The 15059-nt window shown below is 38.7% G+C and overlaps 1 protein-coding gene across 5 annotated transcripts in view; it reads right to left on the bottom strand.

Annotated features, from left to right (window-relative positions):
• LOC126357426 (protein SERAC1) overlaps positions 1-15059 on the bottom strand; it is a 252691-nt gene that overhangs the window by 128710 nt on the left and 108922 nt on the right. For all 5 annotated transcript variants that reach the window (XM_050007456.1, XM_050007458.1, XM_050007457.1 and 2 more), the window contains exons 5-6: positions 11519-11620; positions 3083-3215 (exon numbers count right to left, since the gene is read on the bottom strand). In XM_050007456.1, coding sequence (XP_049863413.1) covers positions 3083-3215; positions 11519-11620 — 235 coding nt within the window. The remainder of the gene's footprint in view (positions 1-3082; positions 3216-11518; positions 11621-15059) is intronic.

Below are 15059 nucleotides of genomic sequence, written 5' to 3'. Positions count from 1 at the left end.
CTCCCTTAAAACCCACATCCTTTCGTCTTTCCCTCTCCTTCCTGAACAAGCAACCATCGGTTGCGAAAGCTAGTAATTCTGTGTGTGTGTTTTGTTCATTGTACCTGTCTGCCGGCGCTTTCCTGCTTGGTAAGTCTTGGAATCTTTGTTTTTAATATATTCTAATGGCTATGTATATTTCATGAAAGACTATGTATATTTTGTGAAAGACATGCTGTTACTGATAGTGTATTTAAAAGATTACAATTGGCCACTTTTGACGAGTGTAACACATACATTTAACATCTCAACATGGACAACTTTTGAGTTACTTTTGTTTCACAACAAGTAATTCATTTCTATCTGACTATTACTCTTCATGAATGTTCTGAGATGTTTAACCAAAAATTATTCAACTTTAAGGAAAGTGTAGTTGCAGGATATGCATTGTTTTTCAAAACAGTGTATGCAGCCGATTATTGGGCAGACCAAAATTAGAAAAATAAATAACAAGACACCTAGATCCAAAATAGAACTCTTGAACTCTTGAGTATTCTAATGCAAGACTTTACCTACTGCACTGTCTGAGGAGCAGAATTACAAAGCACTGAATCTTGCTGCATATGTGATAATGGTGCTGACATACTGCATTCCTGCATCTTCTAGTAAAATATGCACACGACAAAATTGTGTTGGATATGTTTTTATACTGTTAGTATGCTCCAGTGTCTGAGAGCGTGAATTTTGGTTCACATTGTAATTTATATATTCTAAAAAGTGTTATTGGACAGCTTGGAGGTAAAGGCACAAGAACCTTTAATTTTCTCTGCTCCACACGCTGGTATCACTGTAAGACACACTAAAAGTAGAGGGTCTTTCTTCAATGCTATGGCTATAGTGTACCTTACAATTTCATTACAGTAACATCCCTGGGATCTACTTGAAAGATGTGCTGCAATTAGTTCAGGTTCTTTCCTGGTTGACACAGAGTTTGAGAATGCTCTATTTGCAAAATAAACTCATTAATAATTTCGATGTAAATAAAATAGAAAGAAACTTCCACATGGGAAAAATATATTAAAAACAAAGATTCCAAGACTTACCAAGCGGGAAAGCGCCAGCAGACAAGCACAATGAACAAAACACACACACAGAATTACTAGCTTTCGCAACCGATGGTTGCTTCTTCAGGAAGGAGAGGGAAAGATGAAAGGATTTGGGTTTTAAGGGAGAGGGTAAGGAGTCATTCCAATCCCGGGAGTGGAAAGACTTCCATTAGGGGGGAAAAAAAAGGACAGGTGTACACTCGCATACACACACACACACACACACACACACACACACACACACACACATATCCATCCGCACATACACAGACACAAGCAGACATATTTAAAGGCAAAGACTCTTTGCCTTTAAATATGTCTGCTTGTGTCTGTGTATGTGCGGATGGATGTGTGTGTGTGTGTGTGTGTGTGTGTGTGTGTGTGTGTGTGTGTGTGTGTGTGTGTGTGTGTGTGTGTGCACGCGCGAGTGTACACCTGTCCTTTTTTTTCCCCCTAATGGAAGTCTTTCCGCTCCCGGGATTGGAATGACTCCTTACCCTCTCCCTTAAAACCCACATCCTTTCGTCTTTCCCTCTCCTTCCTGAAGAAGCAACCATCGGTTGCGAAAGCTAGTAATTCTGTGTGTGTGTTTGTGTGTTTTGTTCATTGTGCCTGTCTGCCGGCGCTTTCCCGCTTGGTAAGTCTTGGAATCTTTGTTTTTCATTAATAATTTCAGTCAATTCGTTGAATGCAGGTGCAAATCAATGTTGGCTGTTTCCATGATCGCACTGTGTAATATGGTACATACAGTAATTAAAGTTTACCTTTTTACAGAGCAAAAGCTGCCCTCTGTAATACTTTAGCTAATGCCAAGATGTCTCGCTTTGGACACAGTCAAGAGCACCTCACATGAGGAGTATTGCTACTATCATGAGAACAGCCAAATGGGTTTATCTCCGAGTTTGGTAGTAATATTCTCATTTTTATAATGAATAGTTTCATTCAGTGTAATGTGAATGTGGGTTAACAATAACAATTTGGAAAAGTAAATTATTTTTTCCTTCATAGTACAATGTTATAAAACACTCAAGAGTACTGTAACTCGTACAAAAAGAAATACCAAGAAAATAGGTAACAACTTTCAAACAACCTAGTCCATACAACCATGAAATTACAAGTGGTAACTGTCTGTAACTATAAATTTATGATGTACACTGCTTTGTATTTTGTTTCTTTACTTACACTTTTTTCTTTCTGCAATCTGAGTACTTTTGAATTCTAATATCTCATAATATGTTCTCCAGTCTCATACCTCAGCTTTACATCAAGTGGCCATTAGAAGATATGTGCTCCTTGTTATTCTTAGTCTAATCTTTTATTTACACCTTTTGTAGAACTTTATCTTCTCTTTTTAATTTGTTGTCTTATTGTGTGTGTAATTGAGACTTCACACTTTTTTTGCATTCTCATTACACTTAATTCCCATAATCAAAATCTTTCCAATGGCATTATTATTTTTCATTACCACAACTGCAGCAAGAAAAGGCATTTGAAAGCGTACAGCATATTAATTGACTTAGTTTCCCGTATAAGTCAGAAACACATTTATTGATCTACGTGTTTATGTTCAGTACTTTTGAGTCGTCGACTATTTCTGAGTAATGTGCATCTTTCTAACAATGTTTTTTATATTAAAAACAAAGATTCCAAGACTTACCAAGCGGGAAAGCGCCGGCAGACAGGCACAATGAACAAAACACACAATGTTTTTTTAGTTTTCAAATTTTTCACTAGCCAATATAGAGATTTTATTTTATTCTCTTTTTTTGTACATTGAAAAAGTATCCCTGCCTGGTGCTCCAAAAGGATTCTTTCATTCAGTTATGAACACAATTCACACAAACAGTATAATAACAAATAAATTTATCTCCACAGAGTTCCTGGTACATAATTATCATTTCACTTTACATGAACCTACATTAATTATCAGTCCTTCCTCAGTCATTCCCACAACATTAACCATGTTCAATTTAAAGAAAAGGAAAAAATGACATTACCTTTTGCATTATCTTCAATTGCTGAATGGTGCAACAAATTTTGAACACATATGTGAATTAGCTCATCATCTTTAAGCACCGTGTGAGATGGCTCTATTGAAGACATTTCAGGATCAAATATTCTGTCCTGTCGCTGAAATAATTTTACGATACAAACTTAAAATAAAGAAATTGTCACCAATCACGAAAAGAGTAAGATAATTATCTTTCTGTTACAAATATGGTAGTTCCAAAAGTGACAGGATACTCTTTTTTTCTCAAATAAAGTCCCAGCGCAACACACAGAACAGCACAAATGTATTCATATCATCTGATACAAAATGGGATTATTTAGTAGGAATCCACTGAAAATATTTTAATGGATGGTTACTGATATTCCACTGAAATATTTCCTAACACACAGTTTACATGGTATTCGAGCATACATAGAGGAAACAAATATTTCAGAGTTAGTGACAATAATTTTGCTTAGCATCCATGTACCTTTACAGGTATTTCATAACTGACTTGACTGTAAGCAAATGAAGTTCCTGCTATGCAAATTAGCTGTCAATCATCAATCAAAAGTCTCCACCATTAGAAAGCTTTTGCTGTGATCAAGAAGTGGTCAACACAGTACAGAATTAGTAAAAGATAAGTAAGGAAATGATGTAGTACAGTATAATTGCTAACAGCAGATCAATGAATACATGCACAAGCTTTTCTGCAGCAGTGAAAGGACAAGTCACGCAATTTCAGGGCATCATGTTTGATGAGCAATGCTGGATATCTGGGAGTTCCTCTCTGGTGTTGTCAAAGACTGTATTAATCCATTTGTACTCAATACTTTTCATCAGCCACAATGTCATGTCTGTTCCATGAAAATAGCCTACACATGTCATCTGCTAAACAGGGAGCTTATCATTAATAAAGGTTCATGCCTTATTTTGTCAGATAACCCAGTCTGCTTTAAGGTAAGGGAGAACACAGATGTGATGAGTAATTATAAAGATGGAAGCATTATAGATGGAAGCATTTATCTATCAACTGAAGAAAAAAATAACATAAGAATGACTTAACTAGTTTTCTTGTTATTGAAATTTTTCTGTCCTAAGTTCACACTCTCCCTGCTATAACAAAACAGATACCCAAGTGTGCTTGTGTGCAGCTGCAGCAATGCTAACTGTTTATAAGCAGTTGCTCAGGCTGACAGGAATGAGGGAGAGGTGTAGAAAGGCACATGACAACTGGAAGGGAGTAAGATGTATGGGGCAATGAAGGGAGAGGAAGTTGTGGGAAGAGGGAGAGGAGGAAACAGATGGCTCGCACTAACAGCTACACTATAACATGTGTTTTCAGAAAACAGGCAGAGAGAGTTTTGGACAGTAACTATGCCTTCATTTTGCAGCTGCCACTGAGAGCCACCAGTCTATATCTAATCCTATACTATCACAGTGTGTGGCAAAGGGTATCTTGTGAACCAGTGTCACTTTCCCACTTTCATATTCGAGTCACAAATGGTTTGTGGGAAGAAGGATTGCTGGTAAGCCTCCATAGTCTTCTATTGATTTATAAATAGGACAAAGCAATATAGGGTATTTCAGGAGTGATGGTCAATAATTCACACATGGAAAGTACGGGCCAAAAGTAGCTAAAAACCTCCGACACACAAGGGTCCACAAATCAACCATTGCTGAGATACAACACGTTTTCTGTTGCAGTTCATCAGTGTCTAGGAAAGCATGGCATCTCTAAATGTTAAAGTAGGTGTTTGAAATGTTGCCCGTGCATCTGAATGCAACATTGAATTCATCTCTGAAATGAGTTGCAAATCCTCTCAGGCAGGCCTGGGGGATTCAGTAAATGCTGGAAGGCTGCTTCAATCCGAAAGCATTGAGAGTTGACCTTGGTAGCATAGACCAGGCTTTTGACATCACCCCTCACACACAAATCCATGGCATTTAAATCTGGAGACACTGGAGGCCATGGCACAGGCCCTTCTCTATCTCTCCAATATTTACCATATGTTCAAGTTAGAAGCCGGCAAACTAGTAAATAAAAATGTGCTGGAGCACTGTCACGCATTAACCAAATGTTCAGGTGGTGGTTCAGTGGGGCATCATCATGTACATATGAAGTACAGCCCACAAAAACTCATGTACTGCTGTCTGGTTACTCTCTGTGGTACGAAGTGTGGTCCAATTATGAGATCTCTGAGCAGTCCTGTCCAGACGTTCAACAGATAATGCTGCTGATGTGATACTTGTGTCGTATTACGAATGACATCAGCCCAAATGTGGCAGTTATGGTAGTTAAAAATACTGTCACAGATAAATCCAGCCTCATCCATGAACAGAATACTGCATACAAACAGCAGATTCAGGGTACACTGTTGTTGCACCCACTGGCAGAAATTCTCTCTAGGAGGGAAGCCTGCATTGTTGAGGGCTTGCAATCGCTGGAGATGATTTGGATAGAGTACTTGCCGATGTAAAATCTGCCACATGCTGCTATGACTCAGGACACACTTTTGAGTAGCAATCCTCCTTGTTGAAGTACTCGGCCATTCATGTACAATGCATAACACCCCTTCCTCAACATCAGTTATTATGGATCTGAGATGACCTTCTTGCACATTGTGGGTGAAATGCCCTCTTTCTCTAAGGCACTGGTGCAACCAGCTATATGTAAGCCTGTTGGGCTGCCTGTGGAGAGGAAAAGCTGCTTCAACCATGCAGCCTCAAGTGCACTGCCATTCACTTTGCCATACATGAAGTGCATGTCAGTGTACTCTTCATTGGAGTAACCACTGTCCATGTTACCTCCACGTTCATAACTGATTGTGAAGCCGATATGGCACAATGCAAGGCGGAGGGGGAGGGGGGGGGGGGGGAGTAGTTGTGCAAGCATAAACAAACAGATAGTCAATGTCGATTCCAAACCTTAAGACACCAACTACATACTGCAGTACCCAGGTATATTTCCAGTTGGTTCCCATATCAAATTACTGTGATACCTTGGCAACAGTTGATTTGTGGGCCCATTTTTATTGGAGCTTTTTAGCTACTTTTGGCCTGTACTTTCCATGTGTGAATTATTGACCATCACTTCTGAAACACCCTATATATTGATAGACCCTTCTAGGAAGGTACATTTTCAACAATGTAGGAAAAGGCAGATTGCTTCTTACCATAAAGACGACACATTAAGTTGCAGACAGGCACGACTGAAACACACTTCCATATTGCTTTCGGCCATAGCCTCCTTCAGTAAAGAGAGACACAAACACAACAGACAATCTCTCTCTCTCACACGCGCACGCACGCACACACACACACACACACACACACACACAAAAGCAGGCACACCTCACGCACATACAACCGCCACTCCACCATCTTGGACCGGAATGCAACATAAAGTGGGATGCAAGCAGCAATCTGGAGGGGATAGGTGAGGGGGAGGGAAGGGTAGTAGTGTATGGCAGGGGGAGAGAGACAAATGCTGTCTGGTGGCGTGTGCAGGGACTAGACTGCCAACAGGCATGGCGTCAGGAGGTTGAGGGGCAGGGAGGTGGGAAAAAAAGGAACAAAAAAGGAGAGGAGCGGGCAAAGATGGATGGATGCATTGGAAGAGGGCTGCTCTTCTTTGGATCTTCTCTATTTACTCTATCTGTCCTATCTGGTATGGATCCCAAACTGACAAGCAGTACTCAAATATTGGTTTAATGAGTGTTTTGTAGCTACTTCCACTGTTTCCAGAATGAAATTTTCACTCCCCAGCAGAGTGTGCACTGACATGAAACTTCCTGGCAGATAAAAGCTGTGTGCCGGACTTTTATGCATTATGAAAAAATGTTCATGGAGAACATGATGTTGGCCACCCAGTAATGTTTACAAATATTACATGGTTAAGTTTCTTGACACCAGGGCACTCTACTCAGCAGATTTGAACTCATAAACGTATAAAAATTGGAATAATCTGTGCCATATCTCCCGCCACTGTCAAGCTTTACTTGGTGTGGTGGCTGAGAGGTGTAACTAGGTTCATTCGAATGAAGATATCATGATCAATCACAACCATTTACAAACCATCTCTACTGTGCACGAGCAGTTTCGTGATTTGTTGCGATCATCGTGACACCTTTGTCAAACGATATTCAGCGCGTTTCAGCATTTGGTCACTTGGAGTGCTAGTTGACACAGTCATACACTTTGCATTTTTGGTCACTTGGAGTGCTAGTTGACACAGTCATACACTTTGCATTGCTCAAATGCTTTTAGTTTAGTCCTGGTTACATTTTTTTTTTATGCTGAGCAAACCAATTTTGAGAATTTATTCTCATTGTCAAGTGCAGTATTTACTTATGTATTTTTTGTGATGTTACACAAACAAGCAATGTGAATGATTTTTGTGTTGTTTGGTTTTCTACATAACTGAGAAGGCACAGTACCTGATAACCTCAAAAAGACGACTACAGTGCAAGAGGCACAGAAAACACACATTTGAACACCACACTTACATACATATTTGCACTTGACAATGAGAAAAAATTCTCAAAACGTGTCATGCTAAGCATGAAAAAATACGTTACTAGTGCAGTATTTCATTATTTAAATAATGAATGACAGCTGCAGGCTTTCAAAAACATTGATTATCACGTATGAAATTGAGTCAAACATTCCTATTTCCCAGACAGTTTTCAGTTCCAGTTACATCAGCGGTTTTTATTAGATAATAAACCTTTATTAGACAATAAACAAGTCCCTAACAAGTCTTTCAAACTGTGTTATGTACATATATCATATACTAAGTGCGAAAATGTGACAGGGTAACCTATACATATCTTTTACAGCTCAAAACATTATTTCTCACATTTTACATTTTTCTGCATTTTACACCACTTTTCGAAGTCCCTTGAAAAGTGTAAAAGCAGGGTTTCACTGTATTTACTGGAGACCAAAGTGCTCCGGTGGCTAGTAGTCATCATCTAAACAGTGTGTTGATTCTATGTTCTGAGATTCAAGTTGCCAGTAGCGATAGTGATACAAGCAAGTTGCAGGGGATTGTGGCCTGGATGAAAGAATATTTGGAGTTATGGACTATGGGAACAAAGGAAATGGCTTCAGGACATGACCAAGTAATTCTGCATCTGCACTTCATAGTATAAATATCGGCTAAACAAATAAAAGTATGGAACTTAAAATCCAACAACTTATAATCCTTATTATTTGTGGCAATAAACTGCACGTGAAAGAGGGAGGGGTGAGTTTCAGGCCTTAGCATCGTAATAAACACGAAAATTAAAAATAAGATTACAGATATTTAAGGAATGAAGAAAAGTCAGCCAGAATAGCAAGACTATTTTCAAAATAAACTAAGGATACTCTATGGATATCACTCAAGTCTAAGCACCAAATCACTTGCTTCCTGATTAGAGTGTAGAAGACCTATACAAAATGTTTCACAAGCTACTAAGTAACAGCAACTCCCTTCCCACAGCAACTCACTTCTCACACTGATGATGGGAATTTAAATGCAATAGTACGATAAAAACAATAGATTGGTCCTTCTGTAGGGAACATTGTGTATGATACAAAAAATAATGAAGATTTCACCTAGTAGAAATTTATAAGAACAAGATGTTTATGCTTAACTCATTCTTCCAGAATAAAATAAATAGAAAATGGACATAACAATGAGAAAATTGAACTAAAAAATAAACTGATTATATTTTATCAAACAATTAAGAAATTGCAGGATGTGATGGTCCAAAACCACTTATGAAATTTGAGTGAACATAGATTCTTAAGATGCAGAGTAAAAATAGAAACAATAAGTCTGAAATGTAGATTACCACAATTTAGTTAGCAGCAGAAAGGTACAAATTAAGCAACAAACTTGACATCTTAGGAAATGAAGGGTAAAAAGTATTAGACATAAGAGGTAATATTTCACAAAGATATTAATGCAAACAGAAAATGAAGTTCCATATACAAAGTCAGGGGCAGCTGTTAATGCAACAGTTTCGAGTAAACAGGAATAGGAATGTGACAGAATATGTCGAATTAAACAAAATCATTCAGAATTTTTTGAGATCGTTCTAGAAGAACCAATGAAAATATGTTATGAGAAATAACTGAAAACAATATGAGCATAAAGAAAACATACCAGAAATTTGTGTTGGGTAGACGCCATATATTATTAAGTTAAAATCCCAGGCAACAGAGTAACAAGTAACAAAGGGATAATTCTACAAGCATTCCAAGACTACTGTAAAAGTTAATGTAGTACAAAAATTAAGAAACAAAGGAGTTAATAATGAAAATAAAGACATCACAGATGTAATTCCAGATGAGATGTATAAATCAAGGCAAGGTATGAGGATAGAAAGGTGCCTGGAGATGATAGTGTTTCAGTATAAATGGTTAAATGCAAGGGAAATCAATACAAAAGAAATTTAAAAAGTGTTTATGGAATGTCTGTGGAGGATCAATTTTCCAAAACTGGGGCAATTTTATATTTGGCAAGAAAGTAGACAGGCAAGACATCAAAAAACTACATAAATGTCAGCCTCCTCTCAGTAATAACAAGATAGTCACTAAATTTATCAGCATCCAAATAGGCTATAATTCATACAGTTTTAGATAGCTTTTGACTCAGTTTCAACTATATCTATACACATTACTAAATTAAAGCCCCTGCCACATTTTTCTCTCTGTATGTGAAGGCTAATCATAGAAACTAATGTTGGGAGTTTGATACAGTTTTCACTGAGAAGGAGAGAGTGTAATATATGTACTGTATCTGTCCAAACAAGGGAAAATCCAGGATGGAATGTAACAATATTATGAGAAGGAAAGTTGCCACTCACCATGAAGAGCCGCAGATAGTCACAACAAAAAGACTGTCACAAATAACCTTTTGGCCAACAAGGCCTTCATAAAACATAGACGACACACACACACACACACACACACACACACACACACACAAATGCAACTCTTCTCACACACCTGACTGCAGCCTCTGGCAACTGAAGCCACACTCAATCAGTTGCCAGAGACTGCAGTCATGTGTGTGTGTGTGTGTGTGTGTGTGTGTGTGTGTGGCAGTCTTTTTGTTACGCCTATCTGCGACTCAGTGTCTCTGCTATATGATGAGTGGTAACTTTCCTATTCACAAAATTATTGTATCTATTCCATATTTAACAGGCATTTGGAGTGACATCTCAAAGGGAATGGAAGCTTGGTCAGCTATAAAGAGTATCTGGTGGGAAAAGCAATAAAGTAAACAGCCATCGTAACTCCAGAGAGCAATGAAGCTTGACTGGAATCTATACAATCTATACGCATACTATAAACTGAAGTCCTTCACTGAGTGAACGCTAACATCTGGAACTACTGTTTGGATTTTGATACAGTTTTCAGTAATAGGTAGACTGATTCATGAAAAAGGCTAGAGACATAATTTATTACCATAATATCAGATAAGATATTTGACTGTAGATGATTGCTACTACTCTTTTGATGCCGGGACAGGTTGCTCATATGTATTGACAGACTTAAAGAAAGAGCACAATGATTCGGTGTATATACCGAAGATAAATTTAGAGGATTAGACTAGTCTGATGGTAGCGGCTATCTTATGCTGCTCTTGGCCCTAAGTGACCTTGCAGCTGTAATTGTATTCCATGGAGTATTTTATCTAGTTGACAATCATGATATATTTCAATATTACTTTTTATTCATGTGACATTTCTGTTTCACGAGAGCACTTTTGCTCAGATGTTTTCAATCATGGTGCAATTCCATGTAATTTTTTTATTCTGATGAAGATTGCCCTAGTGCAATTGAAACCATGGTCAATGGACAAAAATTTTTTTTGGAACTGATGTGGCTGTATATATATCCTGTATTTAAATAGCGTACAGTTGCTGTATCATAGCCAATAAAAATGTTTAAAATTTAGAGGGTTGAAGAGGAGGTAACAAGCTACATGGAATATAAAAAGGTATAAAATTTTGTTCTGATAAAATGACTCTGAAGTAGCATCCCTTGTGTAGGTGGTGATAGTAGACTTTTGAAAACAGAGAAAAGAAAAGCATCTATCAAAATTAAATTTTAGAGACTATTCCACAAAATCTAATGGAGAGATATAATGGATATACATGCTGTTTCACATTAACATAGGCCTTGAATTCCTGTCCACTAAAATTTCAGATATGGAGTAAGAACTGAAAAAAACTGAAAGCTAATGTGACCACATATAAAATTCAATATGCTTTACAAATTGCTTCTGACTGGATACATAACTTGTGTTCCAATTTGTCTCTCCTGTATCTACATTTAACCAAAACAATGTTTCTGATACCATTCAATCAACAACATTATTGCATTACGTAATAGAGACTATTTAACAGTAAGTATTCTTAGATATTTTATAAAAATAACTTACCTGATACTCTGGCAGTGTCTTTGCCATCAAGTATCTCAAACAATGGTGGTTACTTTTATTGTCCAGAGATATTAGTAGCTGCTTCAACCTGTCAATTACATCCTTATTTCAAGGACAGAACAAAACAAATTTATTAGATAAAACAGAAAGATAAATTTCTTAATTGAAAACTGATTCTTTTCTTGTGTGAGGGAGAACTAACGCAGTTTTTCATGAAACCTTTGTGTTTTGCATTGGAGACCTCATTCTTGTTAAATCAGTTAAAAAAGTTTTAATATATTCATAGATTTAAATGTAATGATAAAGTTATCATAACTTGGAAAACACAAACAAAAGAAAGCAATTTTTTGGGAGAAAATGATGAAATGAAGATGTTACATGACATAATACAGCTAGACTCCATCATACAAGATTCAGATAGAATGGTGAGGAAGGATGGGTAGGAGGGGGGATGACAGAAAGGGGGGAGGGGGAGAGAGGTAAGACATGGAGAAAAGAGAAAAGCATGGTTTGAGAATGACAGTAAACCTCATTTACTTACCTCAGTACGCATATCAAAAGATGATCTCACCTAGTAAAAATATATATGAAGAACAATCCAAATGTATGAAATGCCCCAGTAACAAAAGAAAATAAAAGTGATCAGTGTCAAAGAAGACTACTTATGAAGGGAAGTGAGAGATGAGTGGAAAAACAAATAAAGTGCCCGTGACAGATGAGCAACAAGAAAAGTGGGCTATGACTGAAAGTAACGTGAAACTTAAGCTAGTTTTATAATTCAGAGACATCAAAAGTTTCAATAATATCTCATACAAGAGATATTTCAAGTATATACATATTGATTATTTTTACAGTTACAACATATTTTTAAAATTGTAAATTCTATCCAAAATTTTATTTTTAAAAATGTCAGTGGGTACTTCACTTGTAAACTGAATGCACTTGTAGTGGTCCATCCCATTCATGGAAGGAGATGTATCATTTACATCAAATGTAGAGTTCACAGTAAAGAAGTGTGAGATGACAATTACTTTGTAAGCATCTGGCCACACACTGTTGGAACGTATTACTCGTCAGGTACAGGGTCTACCTGCTGGAGAGTATTTGTAATCTCCATGGAGCAAGAAGGAATGAAATAACTCTGGTATCACGGAAGATCTCCAGCACCAAGGTAGATAAATACAATGTATACAGCCAATTGTTGTTTTATGCTATTGACAAGCATGTTAAAGAGACAGTATTGTGAAAAGGAAAGTTGCTACTCACCATATAGTGGAGATGCTCAGTTGCAGATAGGCACAACAAATATGGCTTTCGGTCAGTAAGGCCTTCATCAGAATTAGATGGTAAACACAAACATACACACTTCCGCAAATGTAACTCACATACACGACTGAATCTCAGACAACTGAGACCATACTGCGAGAAGCAGTGCCGGTGCATGATGGGTGTGGCAACTGGGTGGGGGTAAGGAGGAGGCTGGGCAGGGAGAGGGAGGGATAGTAGGGTAGTCGTGGCGGGCAGTGACTTGCTGTTGGGCAGCACGGAGGGACAAGGTGGAAAGAGGATAGGGCAGCTATGTGCAGTCGGGAGGTTAGACAGAAGGAGTGGAGAGATGGGGAGCGGGCAATAGTGGAAAATGAGAGAAGTAAAAAGACAGGGTGTGATGGAGGAATGAGAGCTGTGTAGTGCTGATGAGTAATGAAGGTTGAGACCAGGAGGGTTACAGGAACATAGGATATATTGCAGGGATAGTTTTTTACCTGGTTAATTCAGAAAAGCTGATGTTGGTGTGAAAGATCCATATGGCACGGATTGTGAGGCAGTCATTGAAATGATGTCTGTAATGTCTGGCAGTGTGCTCAGCAACAGGGTGGTACATTTGTTTCCTGGCCACAGTTTGTTGATGGGCATTCATAAGCACAGACAGATTGTTGGTTGTCATGACCACATAGAATGCTGTATAGTGGTTGCAGCTTAGCATGTAGATCACATGCCTTTGATGGGATAGCTGATGTTTGTGACTGGACTGGAGTAGATGGTGTTGGGAGGATTTATAATTTATAGGACAGGTCTTGCATCTAGGTCTATTACAGGGGTATGAGGCATGACGTAAAGGGGTTAGGAGCAGCGGAGAGTTAGTTGAAACCCTGGCAGAGAACATAGTTCAGTTGCTCCAGTCCTGGGTGGTACTGCATTACGAGTTTCCCCTCATAGTACTGTGGCTATGACAACCTGTGGGCATGAATGGCCACCGACAAACTGTGGCCAAGAAACAAGTAGACCACCTTTTTGCTGAGCACGCTGCCAAACATGGCATCTTTAATTTCAATGACTGCTTCACAGTCTGTGCCATATGGATCCTTCCCACCAACACCAGCTTTTCTGATCTGCACAGGTGGGAACTTCCCTGTAATATATCCTATGTTCCCACAATCCTCCTGGCCTCAACCTTCATTAGTCATTGTCCTCTTCCATCCTGCCCCTGCTCTGTTCCCATTCCAGCACTACACAGCCCTCATTCCTCTATCACACCCAGTCTTTTTACTTCTCTCCTTTTCCACTATCCCCCCCCCCCCCCCTCCCCACCTCTCTGCTCCCACTATCTAACCACCCGACTGCACATAGCTGCCCTACCCTCTTTCCACCTCATCCCTCTACACTCCCCAACAACATGTTAATGTCCACCACACATACCCTACTATCCCTCCCCCTCCCCACCACAGCCTCCTCCTTACCCCCACCCAGTCACCACTCCCATCATGCACTGGTGCTGTTCCTCGCAGTCTCGCCTCAGCTGCCTGAGACTGCACTCATGTGTGTGGATGTGTGTGTTTGCCACCTAATTTTGATGAAGGCTTTACTGGCCAAAAGCTGTATTTGTGACAGTATTTTTGTTATGACTGTCTGAAACTCAGCATCTCCACTATACAGTGAGTAGTAATTTTACTTTTCTCAAGATTGTTACATTTGGATTTTCCATTATTTGACATGTTAAAGAGAGGTCTTTGAGACAGTAAAATTAGTTGGTACAAGGAGTACAAACTCCCCATGTAACATGTAACTGTTTATGGATATTTGTGACTATACACAGAGTCAATTGGAACCAAACTACAAGTTATTTAAGTAGAGAAGCAGTGTCTGGTTTTACAGCCAATTCACTTATAGGAATCTGCACAGAAGAAAGAAGTTCAATGCCAAAGAAGAACAGGACACAGCATAGCTTGACCCTGAGGTAAATCAAACGAGTTGCAAGGTTGAACATCTACACCAATATAATGTTGTTGTTGTGGTCTTCAGTCCTGACACTGGTTTGATGCACACTACTCTATCCTGTACAAGCTTCTTCATCTCCCTGTAACCACTGCAACCTACATACTTCTGAATCTGCTTAGTGTATTCATCTCTTGGTCTCCCTCTATGATTTTTACACTCCTTGCTGCCCTCCAATACTAAATTTGTGATCCCTTCATGCCTCAGAACATGTCCTACTGACCAGCCCCTTCTTCTAGTCAAGTTGTGCCACAAACACCTCTTCTCG

The sequence above is a fragment of the Schistocerca gregaria genome, chromosome 1 (genome assembly GCF_023897955.1).
Source record: "Schistocerca gregaria isolate iqSchGreg1 chromosome 1, iqSchGreg1.2, whole genome shotgun sequence".
Lineage (NCBI taxonomy): Eukaryota > Metazoa > Arthropoda > Insecta > Orthoptera > Acrididae > Schistocerca > Schistocerca gregaria.
The sequence above is the reverse complement of the archived record's forward strand: the minus strand, read 5'-3'. Positions and strand labels throughout refer to the sequence as shown.